This window comes from Carcharhinus amblyrhynchos, chromosome 11 (assembly GCF_965287045.1).
Source record: "Carcharhinus amblyrhynchos chromosome 11, sCarAmb.v2.hapA, whole genome shotgun sequence".
In the NCBI taxonomy this organism is placed as follows: Eukaryota; Metazoa; Chordata; class Chondrichthyes; order Carcharhiniformes; family Carcharhinidae; genus Carcharhinus; species Carcharhinus amblyrhynchos.
Window position 1 is genome coordinate 62,564,990 of NC_137334.1, and position 26,836 is coordinate 62,591,825.

At 42.0% G+C, this 26,836-nt stretch overlaps 1 protein-coding gene across 1 annotated transcript in view; it reads right to left on the minus strand.

Annotated features, from left to right (window-relative positions):
- Positions 1 to 26,836, minus strand: part of cfap221 (cilia and flagella associated protein 221) — a 121,184-nt gene that overhangs the window by 10,347 nt on the left and 84,001 nt on the right. Inside the window, exons 14-22 of the mRNA XM_080199266.1 lie at positions 26,718 to 26,813; positions 20,461 to 20,551; positions 19,162 to 19,292; positions 16,722 to 16,802; positions 15,600 to 15,707; positions 13,327 to 13,512; positions 9,176 to 9,328; positions 7,493 to 7,593; positions 6,017 to 6,112 (exon numbers count right to left, since the gene is read on the minus strand). Of these exons, the coding sequence (XP_080055392.1) occupies positions 6,017 to 6,112; positions 7,493 to 7,593; positions 9,176 to 9,328; positions 13,327 to 13,512; positions 15,600 to 15,707; positions 16,722 to 16,802; positions 19,162 to 19,292; positions 20,461 to 20,551; positions 26,718 to 26,813 (1,043 nt within the window). The remainder of the gene's footprint in view (positions 1 to 6,016; positions 6,113 to 7,492; positions 7,594 to 9,175; positions 9,329 to 13,326; positions 13,513 to 15,599; positions 15,708 to 16,721; positions 16,803 to 19,161; positions 19,293 to 20,460; positions 20,552 to 26,717; positions 26,814 to 26,836) is intronic.

The window sequence follows — 26,836 nt, forward strand, 5'->3', positions numbered from 1 at the left end:
CCGCCCATGATATCATGTTACACATGCTGTCCAGTCAATATTATCTTCCCAATTACTTTAAAATTTGTTTCACCGACTGTAGTAAAGCATTTCAAATTTTAATGTTACTTTAGAAACCTAGTTCTCACCAGCTGATTCCTTCTCAGCTTTATCAGTGAACAGTATCCTGTTCTACTTCCAGGTTTCTGGAACCAAATCTACTTTGCTTTCTCTGAAGCTTGCTTTCTTGAAAATTACTCCACTGCATAACATTTTCTGTTTCAAGCTGAATTAAAAGATGTTTCCTCTCCAGCTTTCCACCTGCAGCTGCTCTGGCTTTCAGTTAAAAAGCTAAGAACAAAGGAAAGCTTTCTTCCTCTGGGAAGTGGCTTCCTGTTGCTATGCAACACTTGCTGGTTTATTTATTTTTCACACCTTAGCCCTCTCTAAGCGCAGTAGAAACCCAATTGGAATTGAAACCAACCCCACATGTACCAACACTTTTGTCCAGCATTAATCTAGCCTTATGTCCCTTCCAGGCACAGAAACATAAAATCAAACCTACCTAAAACTATACCTTGGGCCTAATTCTCCCAACCCAATGCTCATGTTTTTTGGTGCGTCAGATAGGAGCATTGAGTGTCGGTCATTTTGTGGGATTCACGCATGCATTCCCAACGCATGAGCATCTCCCACAGGTAGACAGCAGGCACAGTCGGGACCGCGCTGGAAGGAGGTGGGAAGAGAGATGTTATTTTTCATGTATATAAATGATAAAATTTTAAATAAAATTTTAAATTCTCTGGACCCGATAGCATCTCCCACCCCACCAGGCATATTTCACTCCAGCAGGGTTTAGAGTAGCTCCCCACTTGCAGGGAGCTAGCTAGATACCCCACTGGAGTGAAGCGGGGAGCAATCAAGGTCCCCCATGGGGGTCAGGCGACTGATATTGGTGTCCACTGGATATGGGCACCCTAGCAGTGCCAATCTGTGTGCCTGGCACTGCCTAAGGGGCAAAGTGCCCATACTCAGGGGCCACCTTGGTACTGCTCATCAGGCAGTGGGCAGTGCCAAAGGGGCAGGGCCTGCAGGGAAAGGGCAGTCTGGGAGCAAGGGGCAGACCAAGGGTGCAAGGGAGAGGGCCTAGGGGAAAGGGAAGGGCCTAATGTGGGAGGAGCCAAGAGTCAGGGTCTAGGGTTGGGGCTTAAGGGCGATTGGTGAGGGTGGGGATTCCTGTTGCTACTCTGCAGATTGGATTAGTTGGGCTGGAGGGAGGACAGTGATCTGGGTGGGCTAAGGTGGTTTGCCAGTGGGTTCTGCCTCCTGGGAGTAGGGGTGGATTGCCACTGCTGGGGTGGGGGGGGGGGGAGGTGCTGGACATCGGGGCACTCTGGGACAGGGGGGTGCATTGGGGCTGGTCTGGGAATACTCTTGGGGGCCATGACTGGGCTATGGGGGGTTGGAATTGGAGGGTGGCACTGCAGGGGTCCCGGGGTTGCCAGTGATCAGGCTGACTAGCAAATTGCAGACTGATGGATTGCGGCCACTGCGCACGTGCAATTTTCCAGAACTGTCAGACTCTGGCATGAATAGGCCCCGTATCCCGAGTTTTTAACAGATTTACGAATGTGACCTCTGCATTGCACAGGATGGGGAGATTTGAGCTTGAAGTTGCACTGGAAAAGCAGTCGTGATTTACACCAGCTTTCTCACCAATTCAGTACTTAGAATTTTTTGGGGCGAATCAGACCCCTTATTTCTTAATGGTTTCACATTCAAACATAAGTCCGTTAAAACTGTCTTTGTTTTCCTAAGACAGACAAAACAACGTAATATTTCTTATAATTAGATGTATCATTCTTTATATCTGAGATCCCTAACTGCTTCAAGAAGATGGCAATCATCCTGAGATCTAAGAAAAACCAAGCAGCGTGCTTTAACGACTATCGGCCAGTGGTTCTGACATCCATCATTATGAAGTGCTTCAAAAAATTAGTCATGGCATGAATCAATTCCAACCTCTCAGACTATCTAGATCCACTACAATTTTGCCTACTGTCGCAACAGGCCCACCGCAGATGCCATTTTCCTGGCCCTGCACTCAATCCTGGAACACCTAGATAACAAGGCCACCTATATCAGATTCCTATTTATTGACCACAGCTCAGCCTTCAACACCATTATTCCCACAAAACTCATCTCCAAACTCCGTGGCCTGGGTCTTGGCACTTCCCTCTGCGACCAGATCCTGAACTTCCTAAGTCACAGACCACAATCAGTAAGGATAAGCAACAACACTTCCGCCACAATCATCCTCAACACCAGTGCCCCACAAGGCTGTGTTCTCAGCCCTTACTCCTTATACACCAATGATGTGCGGCCAAATTCCCTGACAATTTGATTTTCAAGTTGGCTTGAATCTTCGTGGGTCAGATCTCAAACAATGACAAGTTAGAGTACAGGAATGAGATAGAGAACTGGTGAACTGGTGCGACAACAATAATCTCTCCCTCAATGTCAACAAATAGAAGGAGATTGTCATCAACCTCAGGAAGCGTAAAGGAGAACATGCCAACACGCTCCTGTCTACATCAATGGGGACAAAGCAGAAAAGGCCGAGAGCTTCAAATTTTTAGATGTCAAGATCACCAACAACCTGTCCTGGTCCCTCCATGCCAACACTACAGTTAAGAAAGTCCATCAATGCTTCTACTTTCTCAAGAGACCAAGGAAATTTGGCATACCAGCTACGACTCTCACCAACTTTTACAGATGCACCATAGAAAGCATTCTTTCTGGTTGTATCATGGCTTGGTATGGCTCCTGCTCTGCCCAGGACCGCAAGAAACTACAAAAGGTCGTGAATGTAGCCCAATCCATCACGCAAACCAGCCTCCCATCCATTGACTCTGTCTACACTTCCCGCTGCCTCGGCAGAGTAGGCAGCATAATTAAGGATCCCACACACCCCGGACATCCTCTCTCCTACTTTCTTCCTTTGGGAAAAAGATACAAATGTTTGAGGTCATGTACCAACCGACTCAAGAAAAGCTTCTTCCCTGCTGCTATCAGACTTTTGAATGGACTTACCTTGCACTAAGTTGATCTTTCTCTATACCCTAGCTATGACTGTAACAGAACATTCTGCACTCTTTTGTTTCTTTCTCTATGAATAGTATATTTTGTCTGTATAGCACACAAGAAACAATACTTTCCACCATATACATGTGACAATAATAAATCAAATCAAATCTTTGATCTAAATTATTTGAGGCTTCCACGTCCAAAGCTCAGTCAAGCATGACTGAATCTCTGGAATTCTCTGCCCATTGAAGTGGTGGAGGCTGCCTCGCTAAATATTTTTAAGACGCGGGTTGATGGGTTTTTGATAGGAGAGGGGATTAAGGGTTATGGGGAGAGGGCGGGAAAGTGGAACTGAGCAGCGACAGATCAGCCATGATCTTATTGAATGGCGGGGCAGGCTCGAAGGGCTGGATGGCCTACTCCTGCTCCTATTTCTTATGTTCTTATGTTCTTATGACAGTCTGGATCAATTGATTGAACACAGACTATATTCCCCGAATCAAAACATTAGATAGAAATTTAAACATGGAAATAGGCAGTTTGATCCTATTAATTGAAATTTATCCTCTATGTAAGAGTAAATGAAATAATGAATTTCAGAAGTATATTTAAAAATGCATATTGATTTGAATAACAGAATTGGGTGGGTGAGTTGGAAAAGACTTCTAATTCCACAGCATGAAGAAGTGTAAAGGCAGGAGAATGTATGAACTGAGGAGTCAATATCCAAGGTAAAGAGATGACAACTTAGAGCCTAGTACTATATTGGCGCAAGTTGAAAGAATAAATAAAATCATTTCATACCTGAAAGCTTCCCTCTCACCTTAACAAAGTCCTTAACTGTTTGAGATTTGCTTCACAATACAAGTAACCTTCAATTATCCAACTTCAAAAGGTTACAAGCAGCCAGAAAAGACAACTCGGAAGCTATTTATTTTCCATGAAAATATTCATCACAGTTGTTAACAATTCCATTCAGTCTATCTTTGTTTTAATGCCTAAGCTCTGTGCCAAATAGCTTACTTGACTCCACTCTAGCTTCTACGCATCTGCTTCAATGAGGTACAGCTTGAGTGAGATTGTGCTGAACTGTAAGTAGCTGAGAAGATACTCCTCGTGATTTAGGGGTTTGTGGTGACTCTTGTGTCATTGAAATAGCTGAGAACCAGCTTCTAGCGAGCTTTTCCTTGCTCTAATGTAGATGGCAGGCCCATTCTCTCATGCACCAGTGTTAGAAGCAACCCTAAAAGCAGGTTCTCAGCAACCTCCCACCCTCACAGAGAGATATAGCAGTATTTTAGTGGCCCACTGGAACAGGACTCAGGCTCTGAGATGTTAGTGGTCAGTGTGATTCTAAACAAAAAATGAAAACCAGATCTTCTACAATCTCTGCAAATACCTTGCTCAGGTTCAGTCTCAAAGGATCTACTGGAACAGTGTTAACTGCCATTGTCCTTAGAAACACTGTCCCACGTGTACCTTTAGCAGTTGTAGGAATCCTCCAGAGCAGAAAACCCAGATTTAAATATTTTGATAAGATTTCATATATTCTTTTTAGCATGAACAAGATAGTAGGCAAAAAAAAGGGTGAGGTTGGACATTTGCTCAGTATGGATATGTCCTGGTTCTCTCTGCTGCATTGTTCTTTCATTCTACCTTATTCTTTAACATAAATGTCCTTGCCTCCTACTCTTCCTGACATTTTTAAAAAGCTTTACTTTTTGCTACGTGAGTTTGTATTAATGCTTCATGGATAATTTCACGTCTTATAGTACTCTTCTTCATCCATTCCTGGAGACTTTCATTTTTCCTTGAGTGTTTTCTCCACCAGCCTTGCTAGCTTCTCCCTCACTCCATCAGGATTATCAGAAAATGCCCTCTTTTATTATAGTTTTTTTTCAGAAATGAAACAGTTTAAAGGCTTTCATTTATATATCAATTCCCATGACCACCTGATATATTTCAAAGCACTTTACTGCCAATGAAAAACATCTGAAAATGTAGTCATTGTTGTAACATAGGAAACATGCAGCAGTCAATCTGCATTTAGCAAAACCACAAATAGCAACACGATAATCTGGATAATTAGTTTTTTTGTGTGGTTTTGATTAAGAGATAAATATTGGCTAAGACACTGGGAATAACTCTACTGTTCTAATTTAAGATAGTTCCATGGGATATTTTACATCCACCCAGATAGTTCAGTTTTTAAAGATTATTTATTTGTGTCACAAGCAGGCTTACATTAACACTACAATGAAGTTACTGTGAAAATCCCTAATCGTCACACTCCGGTGCCTGTTCGGGTACACTGAGGGAGATTTAACATGGCCAATGCACCTAACTAACACGTCTTTTGGACTGTGGAAGGAAACTGGAGCACCCGGAGGAAACCCACGCAGACACATGGAGAATGTGCAAACTCCACACAGACAGTGATCCAAGCCGGGAATCAAACTTGAGTCCCTGGTGCTCTGACGCAGTAATGCTAACCACTGAGCTACCGTGCCACCAATAGGCAGATGGGGCCTCAATTTAACATCTCCAAGGGGGATGGCAGACCTAATGCTGATGCTTAAGTGCTGGAGTAGAATTTGAACCTAGTACCTTGCAACTCGGGCAAGAGTGCTATCAACTGAGCCATGGCTGACATGGATATATTTGCAATTTTCCTTTCATTGGCTCATGTGATTTATCCTTGTGTCTGCTAATTATGAAAATAATCAAATATAAATATTTCTGTTTTGCTCTTGTCATACATGCAGGTCCAACAGATTTTTGCTCCTCCATAATTGACGTACAGAAAATCTTTCCCAGAGAGTAATGTAATGATGTCTTCAGCCGTCAACAAAATCTGAAGGGATGCTATCACCAAAAGATCTGATTGCTGCATTTTGATCATCTTGTATAAATGACTAATGTAATACAATGGTAGTTACTTTCAACATACCTTTCCATGGCTACGATTTCTTTGTCCTCATTTGAAAGGCAATCTACGTGCAAAGGAGCGTCAACGGGAAGCAAATCAGATGAAAAGGGATCAGACCTAGACAAATAGAAATGTCCAATAATCATAAATGTTTGAATGCTAGCAACACATAATTTATCTAAGATAAAGGCAAAATATTGCAGATGCTGGAATCTCTGGAAGACCTGGAAAGTCAATAGACCCAGATGTCAAATGGAGGAGTTACCTGGTAGTGGAAAAGCAGAAAGTGCTGGAAATACCAACAGGTTGGGCAGCAGATGTGGAGAAAGAAACGGTTAATATTTTGAGTCAAATATGACTATTCTTCAAATGTTTTTCTCCACAGATGTTGCCAGACCTGCTGAGTATGTCCACCACTTTGGATTTTCATTTCAGATTTTCAGCTACTGCAGTATTATACTTTTAAGAACATAAGAACATAAGAAATAGGAGCAGGAGTAGGCCATCTAGCCCTTTGAGCCTGCCCCGCCATTCAATAAGATCATGGCTGATCTGTCGTGACTCAGTTCCACATTCCTGCCCTCTCCCCATAACCTTTAATCCCCTCTCTTATCAAAAACCCATCAACCCGCGTCTTAAAAATATTTAGCGAGGTAGCCTCCACCACTTCAACGGGCAGAGAATTCCAGAGATTCACCACCCTTTGAGTGAAGAAGTTCCACCGCTCCCCCTTTATCTTGAGGCTGTGCCCCCTAGTCCTACTATCCTTTCTGAGCGGGAAGAGTCTCTCCACCTCTATCCTATCCATCCCATTCATCATCTTATACGTCTCAATGAGATCTCCCCTCATTCTTCTAAACTCTAACGAGTACAAGCCTAGTTTATTCAGCCTCTCCTCATAGCTCAACCCCCTCAACTCCGGCATCAGCCAAGTAAACCTCCTCTGCACTCCCTCCAAGGCCAAAATATCCTTGCGTAAGTACGGTGCCCAAAACTGCACACAGTACTCCAGCTGCGGCCTCACCAATGCCCTATACAGCCACAGCAAGACCTCCCTACTTTTATATTCAATCCCCCTCGCTATGAAGGCCAGCATCCCATTCGCCTTCCTGACCACCTGCTGCACCTGCAAGCTGGGTTTTTGCGACTCATGCACAAGGACCCCGAGGTCCCTCTGCACCGTCGCCTGCTGCAGTTTTTCTCCACGTAAGTAATAATTACCAGATGATGCTAGTTGCAAAAGGAAGGCTGACCAGGAAAACATGGAAACACTCTACTGTTCTTTGACTGGTATCATGGAATTTGTTGTGTCCATTTGAGTCAGCAAATGGGTTTTGTTTAATCATTAAAAGAATTTTTCTCTTTGACCAAACAGGACATTTACATGACTAAATAAGGAATATATTTAAAGTACATGTTTATTGCTTCTTCTAAACTGGTAAAAGTAAAATTAAAAGTTTCAGCAGTCTACCTACATAGAGTTTTATTAGTACATACCATCGTGGCCTCCACGTACTAGTTAGAAAGTCAGTGTTCGATAAGGATAAGAGAGCAGAAGAAGGAAACTTCTTCCAAGTCATTAGACCTTTCATCATTTCCTGTTTGATTAAGAACAATATGGTTACTATGTTTGGTAATATGTCTTCTATAATCTTGAATATGAATACACAAACTCATCAATAGTCCAGACACTAAATTGCTTTCTTTTTTTTAATTACATTAGCAATTCACTATCAATCAATATAATAAGGTGATCTACTGATGGCTTAGTAAATTTACTCACTACATAGCTGAATCGTGGATAATGTTGCCATAGACTTTTACAAAATTCAGTCTCATATTTTTATTCTTGTCTTTTGTCTGTCTGCTGCAGGAATGGAAATTCCTGCCTGAAGTCAACGGACTTTTTGCCAGTCTGTCAAATTTTTTGTCCTGCCCAAGATGATTCCCACAGTGGCTGGGGCCGGAAAATCGCTCTCATAGTAAATATTCCCTGGCATTCAGCACAAGTTAACTCTATCAGGATGACTAAACTATCATACCCATTATTTACTTTGTAACATTACACTGCATTACTAGATTAGTTATTCTGCTGAGATGATTCTGGTGAAAGTTTAAGTTACTCCAGAGCACATGTAACACAAAGGCAAGGGAGAGAGAGAGAGTCTTTTTCTTGTAGATCACTTACAAAGCGCATGCACACACTCTCCCTGAGAGTTTTGTTCAGAGAATACTTCTCTCAGGCCAGATGTTTAATAATCAATTAGTACGATCAGCCTGGCAACAGCAGTTCTGTGTGAAGTTAGATATTCAAGGTATATCTTTCGTTTCCAGGTGTTCCCTACTGGAGCTGAGTGTATTGACACATGGGCCAGAATTTTACCATCCCACTCCCCACAGGAATCGGAGCAGGCAAGGGACAGAACATGGAAAGGTCCATTGACCTCAGGCAGGATTTTACGGTTTTGGGATGAGCAAGTCTGTAAAATCCTGCCCAGGGTTTCTTGAAGAATGGCATATTCACGAAATTAATTGTGTAGACTTTTAAAAATATCTCAGGATGCAGGATGTACAAAGTTCAGTTGTTCAAAAAGTTCATCTTGCTGGGTAGAATTCCTGGAACTGCTTATGTAGCAATGGGAATACCATTACTGCTGGCAATAAATCTTGGCCATTGCCAGCAATGCCCATGTCTTGTGAAAGAATAAAAATATATGGCACTTCCTATTGCAGCTATTATAGACCAATATCCAGTTATGTCACAGGTTAACTTGGAGGAGGATGGGAGGTGGTGAGAGTTATCACAAAAAAAACCCTTGTCATAAATATTGGATTCCAAAACTTTGCAAGTACCTCCATGTGCATTTGCTCCAGAGAGTAGACTGCTGTGAAGTAGGACCAATTGTAAATCAAAAAGCTATTATTTGTTATACAAAGGAAAGGACTCTGCAGTTCCCAGTATCGCAATTTTGAAAATTTAATAAATTACAAAGTATTATACCAATAGCCTGGAGGAACTTCTGCAGCAATGTTCTGAGGGTAAGGTGATTGGTATCCAACAATCACAACCACCTTGCTTTCTTTGTGCTTAGTAAGATACCATCTCATAGAGAATTTTGTCCCAGTTCCAAATAATAGAAATTCAAAATTGATAAACTCGGAATCATCACAAGGCCTTACCTCTCGATCAATATTTTTTTTCTGCATGCTGGTATCATCGGATCTTTCTTTGCTGCCTGTTTGGTACCTTGATAGAGGACAAAGATGATAGTCCAGGTCTGATTCAGCATAAGGAAGAGATCTCTTATGTGCATAAAGCTCAGGAGCAGCGTTCTAGCAAAAGGCAAGAATAAAAGTTTTTAATATTGTTGGATGGAATATCGGGTGGGATTTTCTCAAAATTGCAGAATGTCGGATCAGGTGAGAAAAGCTGCGTGAAACTGATCAGCTTCACAGAGGCCTTTCTGCAGTCTGTGCAATTTCAAAGTGCTGGCAAAGATCTCACAGCCAGGTGGAGGGGAATGGATAGGGCAGGGGGCTGGGGTTTGGTGATGGTGGAGGCATAATGAGGGGAAGAGGGAGGGTTGTTGGTAGGGTGTGCTGAACACAACAACAAGGCTGGGATTCTTAGATTCAGATATCGGGGTGCCATTTTTTATCCAACTCTCTCTTCCGGAGAGTTGGTGCAGACTCAAAGGGCCAAATGGCATTTTTCTGAACTGTAGGGATTCTATGGTTCTATGGAGTATAATATGGAAAACGTATCTACTTGGAAGAATAGAAAAACAGTATCTTATTTGAATGGAGAGAGATACTAGAACCAGGTTGCCCTGGTAGATGAATCACAGAAAGCTAGTATGCAGGTACATAAAAATGTTGGGAAGGCAGATAGAACGTTGCCATTTATTGCAAGTGGAGTGGAATATAAATAAGGATGGGTGTCCTGATCTCCTTATTTAAGAAAGAACATAACTGCATTGGAAACAGTTCAGAGAAGATTCATTTGATTGATTCCTGGGATGAGGGTTTTCTCTCATGAGGAAAGGTTGGGTAGGTTGGGCCTGTATCCATTGGAATTTAAAAGATTGAGAGGTGATCTTACTGAAACAGATAAAATCCTGAAGCTGCATGATAGGATGGACGCTGAAAGGATGTTTCTCCCTGTGAGAGAGACCAGACCTAAAAGACATGGTTAAAGAATAAGAGATTTTACATTTAAGATGGAGATGACGAGATTTTTTTTCCCCTTCAGAGTTCCACAGACTCAGAGGGTCGTGAGTCTGTGGAACTTTTTTCCCCCACCCCCGCAAAGGGGTACAGGAAGGGTCAATGAATATTTTCATGGTAGAAGTAGATAGATTATTTATTAACAAGGAATCAAAGAGTATCAGAGATAGGTGGGCAAGTTAAGGCCACAATAAGATCATTCATGATCTTAATGTATGACAGTGCAGGTTTGAGGTGCTGAATAGCTGACTTCTCCTAATTCTTGTGTTGTGCCTCCTGCCCTTGTTTTTCCTTGTGGTAGATGTCAGGAGGTGGAGTGCTGGGTTGTTAGAAGACGCTATCAAAGTAGCTTTAGCAAGTTGCTGTGCTTCTAGTAATGAATGGTATTACTAGATGGTATGCATGCTGCCAATATCTCCTAATGGTGAAGGCAATTACCGCTGAAGATGGTATATGGGGTCCCAATCAAAAGGATCCTAAATGGTGTCAGGTTTCCTGTGTGTTGTTGTAGTTTCACTCATCCAGGTTAGTAAGAAGCATTGCGTCACAATTGTGACTTATGCCTTGTAGATGGTGGGAAGGCTTTGCTGAATCAGTAAATGTGTCACTTGCCACAAAATACCCAGACACTAACCTGTTGTTATAGTTGTATTATCTCCAGTGTAGTGCTTGGTCATTGGTAGTCTTCAGGATGTTGATGAACATAGAACATAGAACAGTACAGCACAGTACAGGCCCTTCAGCCCTTGACGTTGTGCTGGGCTTTGTCCGAAACCAAGATCAAGGTATCCCATTCCCTATCATTCTGGTGTGCTCCATGTGCCTTTCCAATAACCGCTTGAAAGTTCCTAAAGTGTCTGACTCCACTATCACAGCAAGCAGTCCATTCCACACCCCAACCACTCTCTGAGTAAAGAACCTACCTTGGACATCCCTCCTATATCTCACACCATGAACCTTATAGTTATGCCCCCTAGTAACAGCTACATCCACCCAAGGAAATAGTCTCTGAATGTCCACTCTATCTATCCCTCTCATCATCTTATAAACCTCTATTAAGTTGCCTCTCATCGTCCTCCACTCTAAAGAGAAAAGCCCTAACTCCCTCAACCTTTCCTCATAAGACCTACCCTCCAAGCCAGGCAGCATCTTGGTAAATCTCCTCTGCACTCTCTCCAATGCTTTCACATCCTTCTTATAGTGAGGTGACCAGAACTGCACACAATATTCCAAATGTGGTCTCACCAATGTCTTGTACAGTTGCAGCATAACCCCACGGCTCTTAAACTCAAACCCCCGTTAATAAATGCTAACACACTATAGAGCTTCTTCACAGCTCTATCCACTTGAGTGGCAACCTTCAGAGATCTGTGAATATGAACCCCAAGATCTTTCTGTCCTCCACATTTCTCAGAACCCTGCCGTTGACCCTGTAATCTGCATTCAAATTTTTCCTACCAAAATGAATCACCTCGCACTTATCAGGGTTAAACTCCATCTGCCACTTTTCAGCCCAGCACAGCATACTATCAATGTCTCTTTGCAGCCTACAATAGCCCTCCACCTCATCCACCACTCCACCAATCTTGGTGTCATCAGCAAATTTACTGACCCACCCTTCAGCCCCCTCCTCCAACTCATTGATAAAAACCACAAATAGTTGGTGGGAGGTTAGGCAATGGTGAACAAGCTGAATGCCTGGGATAAGTAGTTAGATTCTCTCTTGTTGGAGCTGTTCACAGACTGACAATTCTGTGGTGTAAATATTATTTACCACTTATTAGCCCATGCCTGAGTGTTGACCAGCCATTCATACTGGTGGAATCTTGCAGTCCCACTGACAGCACACCGCACCCCTGCCACTGGTTTTCCAGCAGTGAGAGGTACATTCAACAGAAACCCCGTTGACAACGGTGGGATCAGAAGATCCCACTGTCGGCCAATGGTGACTGCATCCGCCTCTGCAAAACATGCAGGGGGCTGTGTGGAAAATCCCACGTCAAGTCTTTCTCCAAGCCAGCAATGATGCTCCACTATCCTGAGAGTTGTGAAAGACCTTGAACACTGCAATCTTCAGCAAACATCAACCTTCAGTGTTATGATAGCAGGAAGATAATTGGTGAAGCAGCTGAAGATGGTTGGGCTAAGGACATTGTCTTGATCCACTCCTGCAGTGATAGCCTGGGACTGAGGCGACCACAATGATCTTCCTTTTTACCAGGTATGACTCAAACCAATGACTAGTTTTTTTTTCCTGATTCTCACTGACTTCAACCTTTTTTGGGTTCCTTGATGCCATACTTGGTGAATTGAGGTCAAGGACAGTCACCCTCACTTCAACTCTGGAATTCAACATGTTTGGACCAGGGCTCGAATGAGATTTGGAGCCAAGTTGCTCTGGCACAGCACAAGTTAAACACGACTGAGCAGGCTATTTGTGGGTAAACACCACTTGATAGTCATGTTGACAAGTCATTCCATCACACTGCTCCTGATTGAGAGCTGACTGTTGACGCAGTAATTTATTGGATTGAATTTTTATTCAGCTTTTTGTGGACAGGATACAGCTGGACAATAGTCCACTTTGACAGATAGATGTCAATGTTGTAGCTGTACAACTTGGCAAGGGTATGGCTAGTTTTGGAGCACATAATTTCAGGACTACAACGAGGATGTTGTTGCGATCCAATTTAATAGAAGCAATTTTTTAATGCTGGAAGATCATGGTGAGAATATCAAATTTACTCAATGGTTCACCATCACTGGCACACACTGGGCAGATTTTCCTGGAGGAGGGATGGGGGCTCATTGAGTTATACCTGCCCACAAATGTAGGTTGTGCTCTACATTTGACCCTGATGGCTGGTTTCCGATCCAAAAACATGCCTCTAGTGAGGTCACTGCAATTTTTATATTTGCTTGATTTTTATACATTCAAATGATATGTCCACTTTTCCAATGGACTTGCACTCAAAACTGCTTCACATAAATTGTAACTTTATATTCTTTAAAGTAGTCTGCAAATATTTATCACAGAGAAGGAACAAAATATAGTAAGTAGCTTTGTGACAAGATATAAAGTTATTTTTGCAATTACTACTTACAAACACATGTAGTGGATGATAATCCGGTTGGCTGAGTAATGCATGGGGTGCTGACAAGATTAAAGGATGAGCTTCAACTTTTCCATGTTTCTCTGCATCTTCTGAGTCCATCTCAGGCTGCACATCCAAAGGTGTTTCAGTTTTAACCACACTTGCCTCAGTTGGTGTGACTAAGAAGTACTCATCCTGCAAATAATGAACATTAGGAATAAAATAATAATAAAAAGTAATAATTTCATATGAGTAAATGTCATATATATTGACTATGAATCTGCATGAGTAATAATTGTGAGAATGACAGCGCTCGCCATTATTACCAGGTAAAACTGACAGCACATATGCAATTAAACTTGGAAATCTGGAAGTTGCTGCCAGAGGTACTTTGCTCCTCCATAGGATTTTGTAGTCTTTGCAGATAAAATCAACATGCAAATCCCCATTGTGTTGTGAATTTAAATTAATTATGCACTGTTCTCAATAATTCAAAAGTAAAGTCTCATTCATTTGGGAGTTTTCAATAGCTTTGAACTGTGGTGCTTAAGAGATCCGAAGGATAAACTGGGTGGAGAAATGAACTAATGAAGAAGACGTTAACGGGACTGGAAGAATAAACAAACTCTTAAATAATAGCAAAAGAAGATACATTGATTTATTTGGATACATTATCCAAGTAGAAGGATTGGTGTGCTTAATTACTACTGGAAGGACTGACAGGAGAGCACAAGGCCAACATTGAAGGAAGCAGTTAGATAACAAAAACTGCTTTAACCAGAATGCCAATGACAAAATCATTCATTGCTGCAATGATCAGAAGATTTGGAAGACCATGATCACCCACGCCATTTGGTATGGCACTTAGACAACGACTAAGTCAAAATTACTGCAGAACTACCTCTCCGGTCCTGATAAACAAATTTTAAAATTGTGGACACCTATTCCCTCAGAAGAAAAAAATTGAATTGCTGTTTTCAAAAAAGTATATATATAAAGTTTAAATTTTGATCAGTGCCTTTATATCATTACAAAAATGCAGCATGAAGCTCATTGGGAAGCTGTATTATGTTAAAGGTGCTATCTATGTACTGGATGGCACAGTGGTTAGCAATGGTGCCTCACAGCGCCAGGGACCTGGGTTTGATTCCTGGCTTGGGTCATTGTTTATGTGGAGTTTGCATGTTCTCCCTGTGTCTGCGTGGGTTTCCTCCCATAGTTTGAAAGACGTGTTGGTTAGGGGCATTGACCCAAACAGGTGTCGGAATGTGGTGACTAGGGGAATTTCACTGTAACTTCATTGCGGTGTTAATGTAAACCTTACTTGCGACTAATAAACAAACTTGAACTTTTTACTTTTAATACAACTTGTTGCTGTTGGCACACTTCTTCTAGGACCTCAGTGTGTACCACTCATTTTCTGATGACTGCAAAATCTGGGCCATTCAGTTTAATTTTACCTAAAAATATCCCAATTATGCACTATGGAACCAAAGAGGCTGTGTAAATATAAGCTACTGTTTAGCAGATGAAATAGTAGTTAGTGCGTATGGAGGCTTGGTCATGTGATGATTCGAAGACATGTCATCTTAACTTGTGACATCTGGTCATACATTACCTGTAAATATTACCGCATTTATATCAAATTTAGTTGTGCTAAAGGCTTTTGTGTGAAAAGCTCCAAGAACCAGGAAGCCACCTGCAGACAGGCGAAGAAGAGAAACAGGAATTTCCAAATAACATGAGCAAGCTAGATCTGGTGAGGGAGTAAATCGACTAGTCGTGCATCAAATATGTTCTTATTTGCAGCTCTCAGATATGAGGAAGTGAAGATGAAGATTTTAATGTATGTAGATGAGGTATGTAGATGAGGTGAATCTCTAACACTTAATGTTAGAGATTTTCAGTAAATTAGTTTTGATAAGTTCAAATTGTGTGGACATGCAATTTTTCAGGGCATCTACTAAAATATCAAGACCAATCAGGCCAACTGCTGTAATACTATTGTTTTCTGATATTTTGGACAGTTATTGCTTTGAAGGTATAAATTGCCAGATCAACAATGGCATAACAAGGTAAATTGATCAGGAAAATGCAATATTTTACAAAGGTTTTGAATTGGAACTTCCTGTTAAGTGTACATGATACCAAAGATTCTCATTTAGCATAGAATATTTAATGACCACCCTAATCTCCTAAATTTAGATTCTCAATCAATTCTTGAAAAAAAAATCTATATTTATATTTCAAAACAATATGCTAAATTAGGTAAGACTAATTACCTCTGCTCCTGTCAAGAGGGTTCTTGACAATGTTAATGGAAGATAATTGGATGAAACATATTGGGTAGAGTACGGTTTGTAATTCATTTGTTTGTAACGTTGAAATACCTGTAAAATTTATGAATTGCACAAGGTAAAATGTTATATTAAAGACAAGGCTCAAATAACTGAAGATCATTTTAACAGAAGAAAGGAAAGGCACACAAATGAATTGTGTCAGACATTTTTGCTTTACATATTCTTTTAACACAACATCAGATGAATTTAAAGCATAATTCTGACACTCTGGGCTGAATTTTCAAATGGGATAGGGCTTGGATTGGAGGTTTGGGGGTGGGGGGTCCTCCTTGCCAGTTTTCCACCATGATCCTGACTCCAAGCCATTTTCAATGTGGGTGGCTTGGGCTGGATTGGCTAGCTGCCCATTGGCAAGTGGTAGGCATGTATTAAGGCTAATTATTTTAAAATACTAGACTGTTAAAGACCCCTATAATGCCAACATGGTAGACTAACAGCAGAAGGGGATGCAATGAAAAATCAAGCAAGGGGTTCACTATCCACATACATCAGGCCCGTAACAACCACTGGGCCACGGCTGGGGCCACTGGGAATCACTTGGATTACCACCCCTCTAGCATCATGACCAGGCAGCTGTGGCATTTTGAAAAGTTAAAAATTAACTTATCTGGCTTCCACTCTTGTAATCCCCAGCTCAGATTGGCAGCTCTCACCTCAACTGATAAGGCTGCCCATCTCCGAATCCTGTTAAATACATTTAAGACTGGGGTAGACAGATTTTTGCTCTTGTGGGGAAGTAAATGATTTGGAGAATGGGCAGGAAAATGGAGTTGAATCCTAATATCAGTCTTGTGGCAAGCAGGCTCAATGGGCCACAAGGTTACTCCTGTTTCTTGTGTCCTTGTTAGATGAACTTCCATTGGTCCTCCAGCTTCAGAAGCCCACTTACCACCCTAATTGCCTGGAACATTGAAAATTGCAATTGGCGTGTTTGTGGTTGGGACTCAGAACCAGCCTCCATTTCCCATTTCCAAACCGCATATTGAAAATCCAGCTCTGGCATCATTAAGAATGGCATAAAAACTGCAACTTAAAATATGTAACCTTTAGATTGAAGAATGGTATAATTCTATCGATTACTACTTCTGAAGGCTTGACAGACAAAGGTCCAAGTGCAAGGGGGGCCTAAAAACAAAATATGGAGATGTTTATTCATGAGACACAATGTGCTATTTTGAATAATTGTTCAATTGGCATTTATGTTGTTATGCTAGGTTAATTTTAAACTGAACCCCACCAACAATGAAATGTTTAATTTTTGCAGCCATCAGCCAAGATGCTGAGACATCATGCTGCCAAACATTGAGAAAGAATTAGTTATTGTTAAATTAAGTAAAGTTTATTTATTAGTCACAAGTAAAGCTTAAAGCTTAATTAACACTGCAATAAAGTTACTGTGAAATTCCCCTAGTCCCACACTCCGACGCCTGTTCAGGTCAATTGAAAGCTAGCATTAAATACTGGTAACATAAAATAGCTAATTATCCAGCATATTTGCCAAATATCAATCTACATTTAAATGTGGAAAAGCCTATATGCTAATCTATATGCTTGTGCTAGACAGAACATATCACACAAAGCAACAGAAATATGCAGAGCAAATAGTGACATTCATGACAAATACAGCAGCATCTTGAAATTTATCCCTTGATGTCATTTTCCCAAGGAAAATTGGCATAACAATGACCAATTTCTATCCCTAAAGTGGCTATTTACATTCAAGTTGTTGCTGATGATGCAAATGAAATGTTTAAAAGCCGTTCTATGGCCCAACCCAAGTGTAGAGGAGGCAAAAACTCTAGCAGCATTCAGGAAACCATTGAATTCTATGCAGAGATTTCCTGGATAAATATGTTTAGATTGAGCCATATTACATTCTCTATCAATATCTATCCTATCATCTTGAATCCAGGTTCATTGTTCCTTGCTATTTGCCCTGTATTTTAATATACCAGACATTTTCTTACAGTACTTTCTCCAAAACAATTTACAATAATTGTACAATATATCAAATGCTAAATTTATGCTATATGTGGTAACTGTCTTCTACTGCCAATACACAAAATGGTCATCAACCTGAAAGGTTGGGTAGCATTTAGCTAAGGCATTGGCAGTCCCACCCACTGATTGGAAAACCAGTAGGAGCCCCACATCATCTTGCTTGAAGCTATATAAGTCCCAATAGCCACTTTCCAGGACAGTGTCAAGACTCCCATTCATCAAGGCCCCAGAAACATGATAGTCCCATCCTCAAGTGCTGCCCGCTAATTGGAGGACAGCAGCTTTTTGTGGCAGCTACACTAGGAGTGGTGTCTGTGGCTAGCAATGGGGATTGTCACAAGATCCCCGGAGGGAGAGGTAAGTGGAAAGGGGGTCATGGTGAGGAGTCACCAGCGAGGGAAGGGATCAACATAGAATCATACAGTGCAGAAGAGACCCTTCGGCCCATCCAGTCTGCAACGAGACATTAGAAACACCTGAACTCTCACTTAATCCCATCTGCCAGCACTTGGTCCGTAGCCCTGAATGTTATGATGTGCCATGTGCTCATCCAGGTACAGGGAGGGACTTTGGATGTAGCTTTAAGCAGCCCTTCTTCGATGCCGGGTTCCACAATCAGGCACTGAGTTCCTGTTAAAAGACCGACCTCTCCCCAGCCAAAAGGAAAAAATGGTTCACAGCAATATTCTTATTTCCCTGTTTTAGTGATGTTCCAGTTTAAAGTATACAAGACCATCCAGATCCATATTCTTATTTCCCTGTTTTACATTTTTTGCCTTCTGGCCACCCCACCCCCACACCTACCTCTACCGCTGCCGCTGCCACCATCACACACACACACACACACACACACACACACACACACACCATTACACACTCCACATAGTTTACTTGGCAGTTTTCAGTAAGTATGGGAGACCTGTACAAGTTAATTTAAATATTTAAATCCATGAGCTAACTATGTTCCACTGGGCTCGGGGATAATTGGTTTTAAGGGGCTTCTTAATGAGTCTAATTATTTTCCCGGGCCATCGAGTGGGATTCCTGTGTCAAGCCCTGCTCATTCCCCCATTAAATGCAGGACCCCCACCCCCCTGCTCAGCTTGCCGGGTTCATTGGGCTCCGTTAAATTCTGCCCATTAACTCCATGGGGTGAACTTTCCCATTCCGCTTACCATGGCAATCGGAAAGGGCAAGGGATGGACCATGGAAAGGTCCAATGAGCTTGGGTGGGATTTTCCAGTTTCATGCCAGAAAATCCCACTACCGCATTTCTCCACAGTTGCTGTATGAGCACTTCTGTCAAGAAGCAGGATACTGATTACGAAGAATACTGTGTAGTCAATATAAATGAGCTAACAGAACTGATTTATTGTTGTTTTCACTAATGATGAATATGCACAGAAGCAAGTATTTGAATCTTGATTTGATTTTCATTAAATATAAATAATTCAGATTCCCAAATCATTTACATTTTACTTACTAATGCATCCCTCCAATCAGGAGAGACATAATAAGGGAACGTGAAAGGCTGAATGTCTTTCGCTGAAAAATTCATTGGGCATTTTTCTTCACTTTCCTGAGCTGTCTTTTTAACAGACAATATACTGCTCGCTGTCAGGAAGGAAGAGCAAATGAAAACATTTTAGTATAGAAAAGTGCAGAGAAGTTCATTCTTTTGACCAATGTTGATCCATGAGATTCAATGTTCTACTTCAGCCTGACAATGGAGTGAGAATAGATAGGCAGATAGAAACTGCCACTTGGGACTGGACTGGAATATTGGACTAGACCTTCTATTTATCAGGATTCTTTCCCATTCAAAATTCTGGTGGAGCAGGAATATCATTAGATCCACTGATGTCAGCCAGTGAAGCAGATTGGGCAGCTCTTCTGTTCTCCCATGTCACTAAATTGTTAAAAATCCCAGGGAGTTACATCCAGTCTGCTCTCACAATGGAATCACGGGATTCTCCCCAATTGACCTTGCCCAGACATATAAATGATCACCAACAGATGGCTTACCTAAAGGTTCACTTTCAAGTTGATGGTATCTTTAAACTTTTTAAACTTGCAATCAGTATGAACCCTAGTAATCTCTGATTAAAAGGCTTGGGACCGCTCTCTCCACTGACATTATAACATAAGCTCCTGATGTATTCTTATGGGCACTGAACACCTCCCAGATTACCCTGTCCTGAAATCTGGATGAGGTCTGAATTGGCTGATGTTGGTGGGCATGAGGTTATTCCGCTGTATTTCTGCAGGGTTAGTGTCATCTGTCTCTTCAAATGATTAAAGTTCCTTATAAAATACTACACACAGGAAATACAATATTTGTCCTCAGCAAATCAGCGTAGACTGAACCACATAGACCTACAAGCTAAGAAGCAGTCAAAAAACAATCACTGAAAAATAGCACAATGCCAAAGCATAGCCACATTGCTAGTTCTTAAACCATATTGGCAACTAAACAGGTAAGTCATCATAATGTTACAAGACAGTAGGACTTTCAGTCTTAATTGGAACGAACTTAGCTATTTTACCAAGGTTTTGTTCAGATATGTTAGTGATCTTTGTAAATGCGGGCTTATAATTACTATATACGATTTTGAAGATGTCAGAAATATAATTTAATACCAAGATTTACAATTAATGTGAGGCACACAATATCTAAAATGAGTGTAAGCATAAAATATTATTCAATTATAAATATGCAGTTACTGGAATATAGTGTATTAAAATTGCTTACAGAATTCTTTAAAACAAACCAAATGCATACCTTTTAAAGAGCGTATATTTCCTTTTTTGAGGTTTTTAATAAGATTTTGCATTAAAGCCAATCTGTGGCTTACTCGGCATTGTATGATAACCTAAGATTAAAAGAGACATTAGTTATTAATATGTTGGTAGGTGAATATGTTGCACTCTGTTAATTGGCTAGCAAGGGAAGACAGGAATTTACTGCCCTTGCCAGCAGTCAAAATGTCATACTGTTTGCAAGCTGCTTAAAAAATATTTGAATTACTCACTCTTAAATCATGATATACAATTTGCGTCACTATAACTATAAAGCGTAAGCATTTTGTTTGTTCCCAACTTCACCCGTTTGCCAAACTTATAAAAATGTCACCAAGTTCACATGTCAAGTAATAATCCTGATAAACTTTATATTTAAAATTAAAAAATTAAATCATTTGAAGTTTCTCCAAATGTTTACACATGTATTGCTTACAACAATTGCTGCTTAAGGTTTTTGGCTTTTTCTATGCAGTAAATATTTGCTTCATAATTGGTATCTGACCCATACCATGTCAGAATAGGTGTTAGGCTGAAAACAGTTGTTGGTTACACCTGCTACATAGAGGAAGCATGGGCCCATCAAGCCTCCATGTTTCCAGTGCACTAGCCATGGCAGTCAAGGCACCATGTTTACACTACGACATACGTACAAGATTTGGGTATTGACGGTTATTGTCAAGGCCACCAGCACAAAGCTGACTATAGAATTTGGGATTTGGGTCTTTTGAAACTAAGTCCCTCATTATGAATGCATAATCACTTCCGTGACGGAGAGGAGGGATAGGGAGGGCCAGCTCAGCCACGTGTTGATCTCTGAGATGTTATCAGCCTGCAACAGCTGGCCTTGTTATGTGATGTGTAAACTGAGGGAAAGTCAAAGTCTGGAGACTGTATTTCTGCCTTGAGGAACAAGAGGAAGATCTAGATGCTGATGAGGAGGGGCCAAACCTACAAAGACGTTTGATGTGACAAAGATGCTGTTCACATATGGAGATAAGCAAAACATAGTGCTGGTTGCATCAAAAGTTACTGCACACTGAATGTTTTTGCCCGTGCATCCTTCCAGGTCTCCAATTGGGACCTGTGTGGAATCTCACAATTGGTGAAACACAAATGTAAAAGGAAGATGATTGGTGCCCTTATCAATAATGCACACCATTTTGTGCAGTTCCACAAAGATGTAGGATTTGTTCCAATCTCAAGTTTCCCACAAGTGACACACATATGGCCTTGAGAGTTCCCTGGCAACAGCCTATGAGATTCATTAATAGTGGAGGATTTCACTCCTTGAATGTCCACATTCAGGATGTTTTCTTAGGTATCCAGGCAGCTCACACTACTCATTTAGTTTGAGTCTCTCCTAGTTGCCAGAGACATTTGAGAAAGCTCAGTATTTAGAGGTTGGCTCCTTGTTGATAAGGATGATCTCCTGAAAGCATAACTAATGATGCCCATTCATTGCTCAGCATATATCTAAGGACAGAGAAAATGCAGCACATTCAGCCACAAGATTTTTAATTGAACAGATTATTGGCCCCTTAAAGTTGTGTTTCTGATGTATGGACTGGTCAGGCAGGGCTCTCCAATATTTACTGCAGAGAAATCCCGCATCATTGTATTTTGTTGCACACTGCACAACCTAACATTGCAAAAGGAGATGTGTTTCCAAAAATAGACACGAAAGAGCTGGATGTCTCATCAGACAAGAAAGACTTTGATGGGGGATGAATCTGAAGAGGGTGAGGATTCACTGAGCCACATGACGATGTCATTGCATGGACATAATGCAGATGTGCCCATGACAACCTCATACCTACAAGCTTCCAGGAGGATTAAGGTGAAGACTACCTTTTACAAGCACAGCTCCTTCATGCTTCAACGAGGGCACAGAACAATATCTTTGTCATCATCTTCAGCATGTTGTGAAAGATTAACAACTCATAATGAATGCTGAGGAACCATAAGTCACATTCAACCCTAACAATGGGATCAACCTTGCAAGGCACAGTAGCCTTGGGACCATGTAACCACTGAGGAATGTGTTTAGCATGCTGTTAGCACACATTCCTCAGCAACTGCACGTGTTTAGCCCTTTCAAGTATGGCACCAGCAAGTCTCAGGCTGTGACATCCTTTGGGACATTGAAACACAGATGCCTTCATGCCTGCATGACAGCAACAGAGCAAGGCGGCTGTAGGAGGAGAAATATTTGGCAATGATTAGTGCTTAACCATCTCAAGATGGAACTAAATCTAGACAACACCATCTCTCCAAACACCAGCTCTCACGAATGCTTAATACAGAGGCCTCATCATGCAGTCCTGACATCTGCAGCAGAAGTGGAGGCAGCCTGCTGACTGCTATGTCCTGCTGTCTGAGATGGCTCTGGCAGTGTCCTGAGACCTGAATGGTCTTGGCCTGCTAAAAGTGCCCTGCCCTGGGGCAGGTTCTTACCAGACCAGTGGAGTTGGTGGGGTCACAGGCAAGGAGGATTTGGAGTGGTAGATACCCATGGAATGTCCAGGGTGGATGCCTGCTGTCTGGCAGGTTCTCCTCCTCCCTTCAGAAGCCAAAGACAATGTCCCTACTCCTTTGGGGAAAAATGCACCTGGAGGGAGGTTGAAGTGCCCATCCTCTCATGTGTGGCCACTGCTGGAATGCACCCACATTTAGAGTGATGGTGCACAGTTCTGAGCGCAAATCCGGCTGCATTAGTTGGATCTGGGTCTCCACTCTTCCCCTGGAGACTTCAATATGCTCGGATGCCAGTGCCACGACATCAGGCAGAATGTGGATGGACTCCTCTACTCTTCATTCCAATGTCTTAATTCCAGCTTCTGCCAATTCTGTCTGGTGTTATCCTTCTTGTTTTTGCATCTCTAATATTCTTCACCGGTCCGATTGCAAAGGCTCACTATCAGACTTTGACTCTGCAGCGGTCTGATTCCCAGCAATCCTCTGAGCATCAGAGACCTTGGCTGTTAGTGCCTCCACCTGCTGTGGACACATGTATGTAAGTAAGCACCACATTAGGGCCTTATTTTACCATTTTGATTCGAAGTGCTGGGCAGACTTGAATCTGGGAGTGTTTCAGATCTGACTTTTAGACTCAGGTGCTCCCATGCACACTCTGCCTGAAAAGAAATCAGCAATTCTGAATCACACTGTACAAGCCCGCGGGTGGGGCTTATTACGCCGAAACACTGCTGCTCCGATCAGCACTTCCAACTGCGCATGCTCACAAAAAAAGATAGAATGCTGTTCCCCTGCCACATCCTGCCCTGCCCGAATAATGCCTCCCCCCGGCCCCCATAACATTACTGACCCCCTTATCCCCCCACCCACCTGCCACCCAAACTGATCACAGCCCCCTCTCCCACTTCCCTCCAACGATCTCAGGCAGAGTGACAGCAGACCCCCCGCCTGCACTGACCTCAGGCAGAGTGGCAGCAGACCCCCTTCCCCCCAGCTCTGATCTCAGGCGGAGTGGCAGTGGATCCCTCTTTCCCCCTCACTCATCTCAGGCAGAGTAGTAGCAGATCCCCACTTTCCCCTCACTCATCACAGACAAAGAGAGTCAAACTAGTTTGCACCAGGGCATCATCATAATGGTGCTTAGTGAGTCGTCATTACCCTCCTGCCTGCCAAAAAACTCGCTAACACAGAGTATCCAGGCCCATCACTCTGGTGTGACATGTGCAGGATATAGAAGGAATTTGTGGAAGGGGGGGAATGGAACCCAGAGGTACAGATCCCTAGCGAGTGAACTGCCTAGTGATCAGAGCCTCCCCTGCTGCCCTCGCATGCCTCATTTGAGCTGCCAGCCCTCGAACACCTGATTGGTGGTCCTTGGCATGCTCTTCCTGCTGGTCATCCTCCACAGTGACGGCTGGCTGGTCAGCCTCCATTTCCTCCTCCTCCTCCTCTTCCAAGAGGTCAGCTTTCTGTAGAGCCAGATTGTGCAAGGCACAGCACACGACCATTATTCAGGAACAGATCACCAGCGAGTTCTGCTCCATGGTTCTTGTGGGACCAGAGAGTCCTCAACACTAGGGTACCATCTTGTTTTTCATTACCTCCTGACAGTCATGGGCAATGCAGAAAGACTGATGGATTGACAGTGAGCAGTATGGATGAAAGAACATTTCAGAAGCATGTACGTCTGTTGTATGTGCTGAGCCCTTCCCAACAAAGAACTAAGATGCTGTTTTTGCAGGAACTTACATGAGATTATGATCCTAAAGTGGCTGTAACATATTCAGTGCTGATGATCCATTTGATGGTTGAGTGTGACATCCCTGTGGACTCTAGTCCTTAGACTGCCTGAATACGTAATGCAAATGTGAGTCTGGAGTGAGTAGAATTAATGCTGGAGGAGCACAAGAGATCATTCATTTGTTTTCTGCACTGCAGGGTAATCATTTTTTGTGTCTCAATGGCACTGACCTCCCAATTGATCTGCTCCCAGGCTGACATAGTTAGTTAAGAGAATTTCCTGCTCTCATCTCTTTGAAAGAAGACCTCCTACCTTTCTTGGACAGCCTGGAGGAGAATCCCTCAGTATGAACTATGGAGCTGAGCGTTTGTTGCATTCGATTGTCATTGTAATGCAGATGTTCAGCCTACAACTGACCTTCAGTGGGTAAATGTCTGTGTGAGTATAATTTAAATATGGCAGTGGGAATTTTGTTCCCATGAGGTAACAACAGGGTGGATGAATCCCTGCACATCTCGCCAAGAGATTCAATGATCTCCAGGTTGATGCATAAGCAATAAGCTGAAAAAGCAGAAAATCGGGAGTGAAAATCCACCCTTTCGTCCAGCAGGCATCAAATCGACTTTCCTACCAGCCACTGTCCTTAGTCTCCAGAATGGAAAATTCTACTCATTAGAACATAAGAAATAGGAATGTTGGAATGTAGGATTTAGGAGCAGCACTGGGCCCTTTGATAGGATCATGGCTTATCTGGTTGTGGTCTCAAGTCTACCTTCCTGTCTTATTCCCGTATAATCAGCACCAGTGCAAAGCCTTGGATATGTACATAGTTATGGGTTAACAATGAATGGTTTATTTTTAACCATACAAGCTTCCAGACTTCTCTAGGAAGCATCAAGTTCCTTTACAGCACTTGACTTCATTGTCCATCAAAAATCTAACTCAGCCTTGAATAATTTCAATGATCCAGCCTTCACTGCTTTGTGAGGTGGAGAATTCCACAAACAAGGAAAACTATCATCTCCACTTTGAAAGACTTCTTATTCTTAAACTGTGTCCCCTTTCCCCAGTATTCACCCTATTTGTCCTCTCAGGATCTTATATATGATTCAATAAGACATCTCTCTTCTAAACTCCAGTAGGTAGGGGACTGACCAGTTCAACCTTTCAACATAAGATATATCCTTCATTCCAGGAATGAGTCACGTGAATCTTATCTGAATTGCTTCTTACACAATTATATTTTTTTCTCAGTAAGGAAGCCAAATCTGTATACCGCATTCCAGATGTGCTTTCATCAAGGCTCCGTAAGGCTGCAATAAAACTCCCCTATTCCTAGATTCCATTCACCTTGCAATAAACTTGTTGTGCAGGCAAATGGATTTTCCAGGCATTTTTGTAACACAAGTAACATTTGCAAAGGGTGAAATATGCACTAAAATAATTGCAGCTTTGGTAATTGTTACCAACGTTTTCACTTACTATTGTGACCAGTCACTATATCCTATTAAACTTACCTACTACTCTTCACAAGCTATCCGTCACAGGAGGAAAAACACTCAGGAACAGCCATTTAAGAACCACTTATTGGCAATTCTTACTCCTTCAGTGGACTTCAAAGCTGCAGCCCAACACTGGTGATGAAGTCACCCACTTTATGTAAATGAATGACCCCATAAGAACAGATGGCGCCAGCATACTACATTAATAGATTGCAGTGGTTGCTTGGTCAGAGCATCAGTTGACAGAATTATCCTATAATGGGCTACAGGTTCTACTATTCGGGTCATGTAAGGTCAATTATGATCTTTTTAAGTAACAATTAAATTATCCTTACAGTTACTTGAATATCCTACATCCTCAAAGCTTCTGCATTATTATAACTAACCTGCTGATGCTGTAAAGCCAGCCATAATAAAAAATAAATTATTGACACCTTTTATAAGAGCACCACTCTCCTGTTTTGTCAAAAACATTATTACAGAATTTACAAATTGTTGTATTTGGATATGATTCTGTACCTTTTGTGCAGCTTGCCGGAAGTGTTTGACAGCTCTATGACGAATTTCCCAAGGATCAGTAGGATAAGGGGCAAATACTGGTGTGCAGCTTGGATACTGTAAGCCAGAAAACAAGAGGT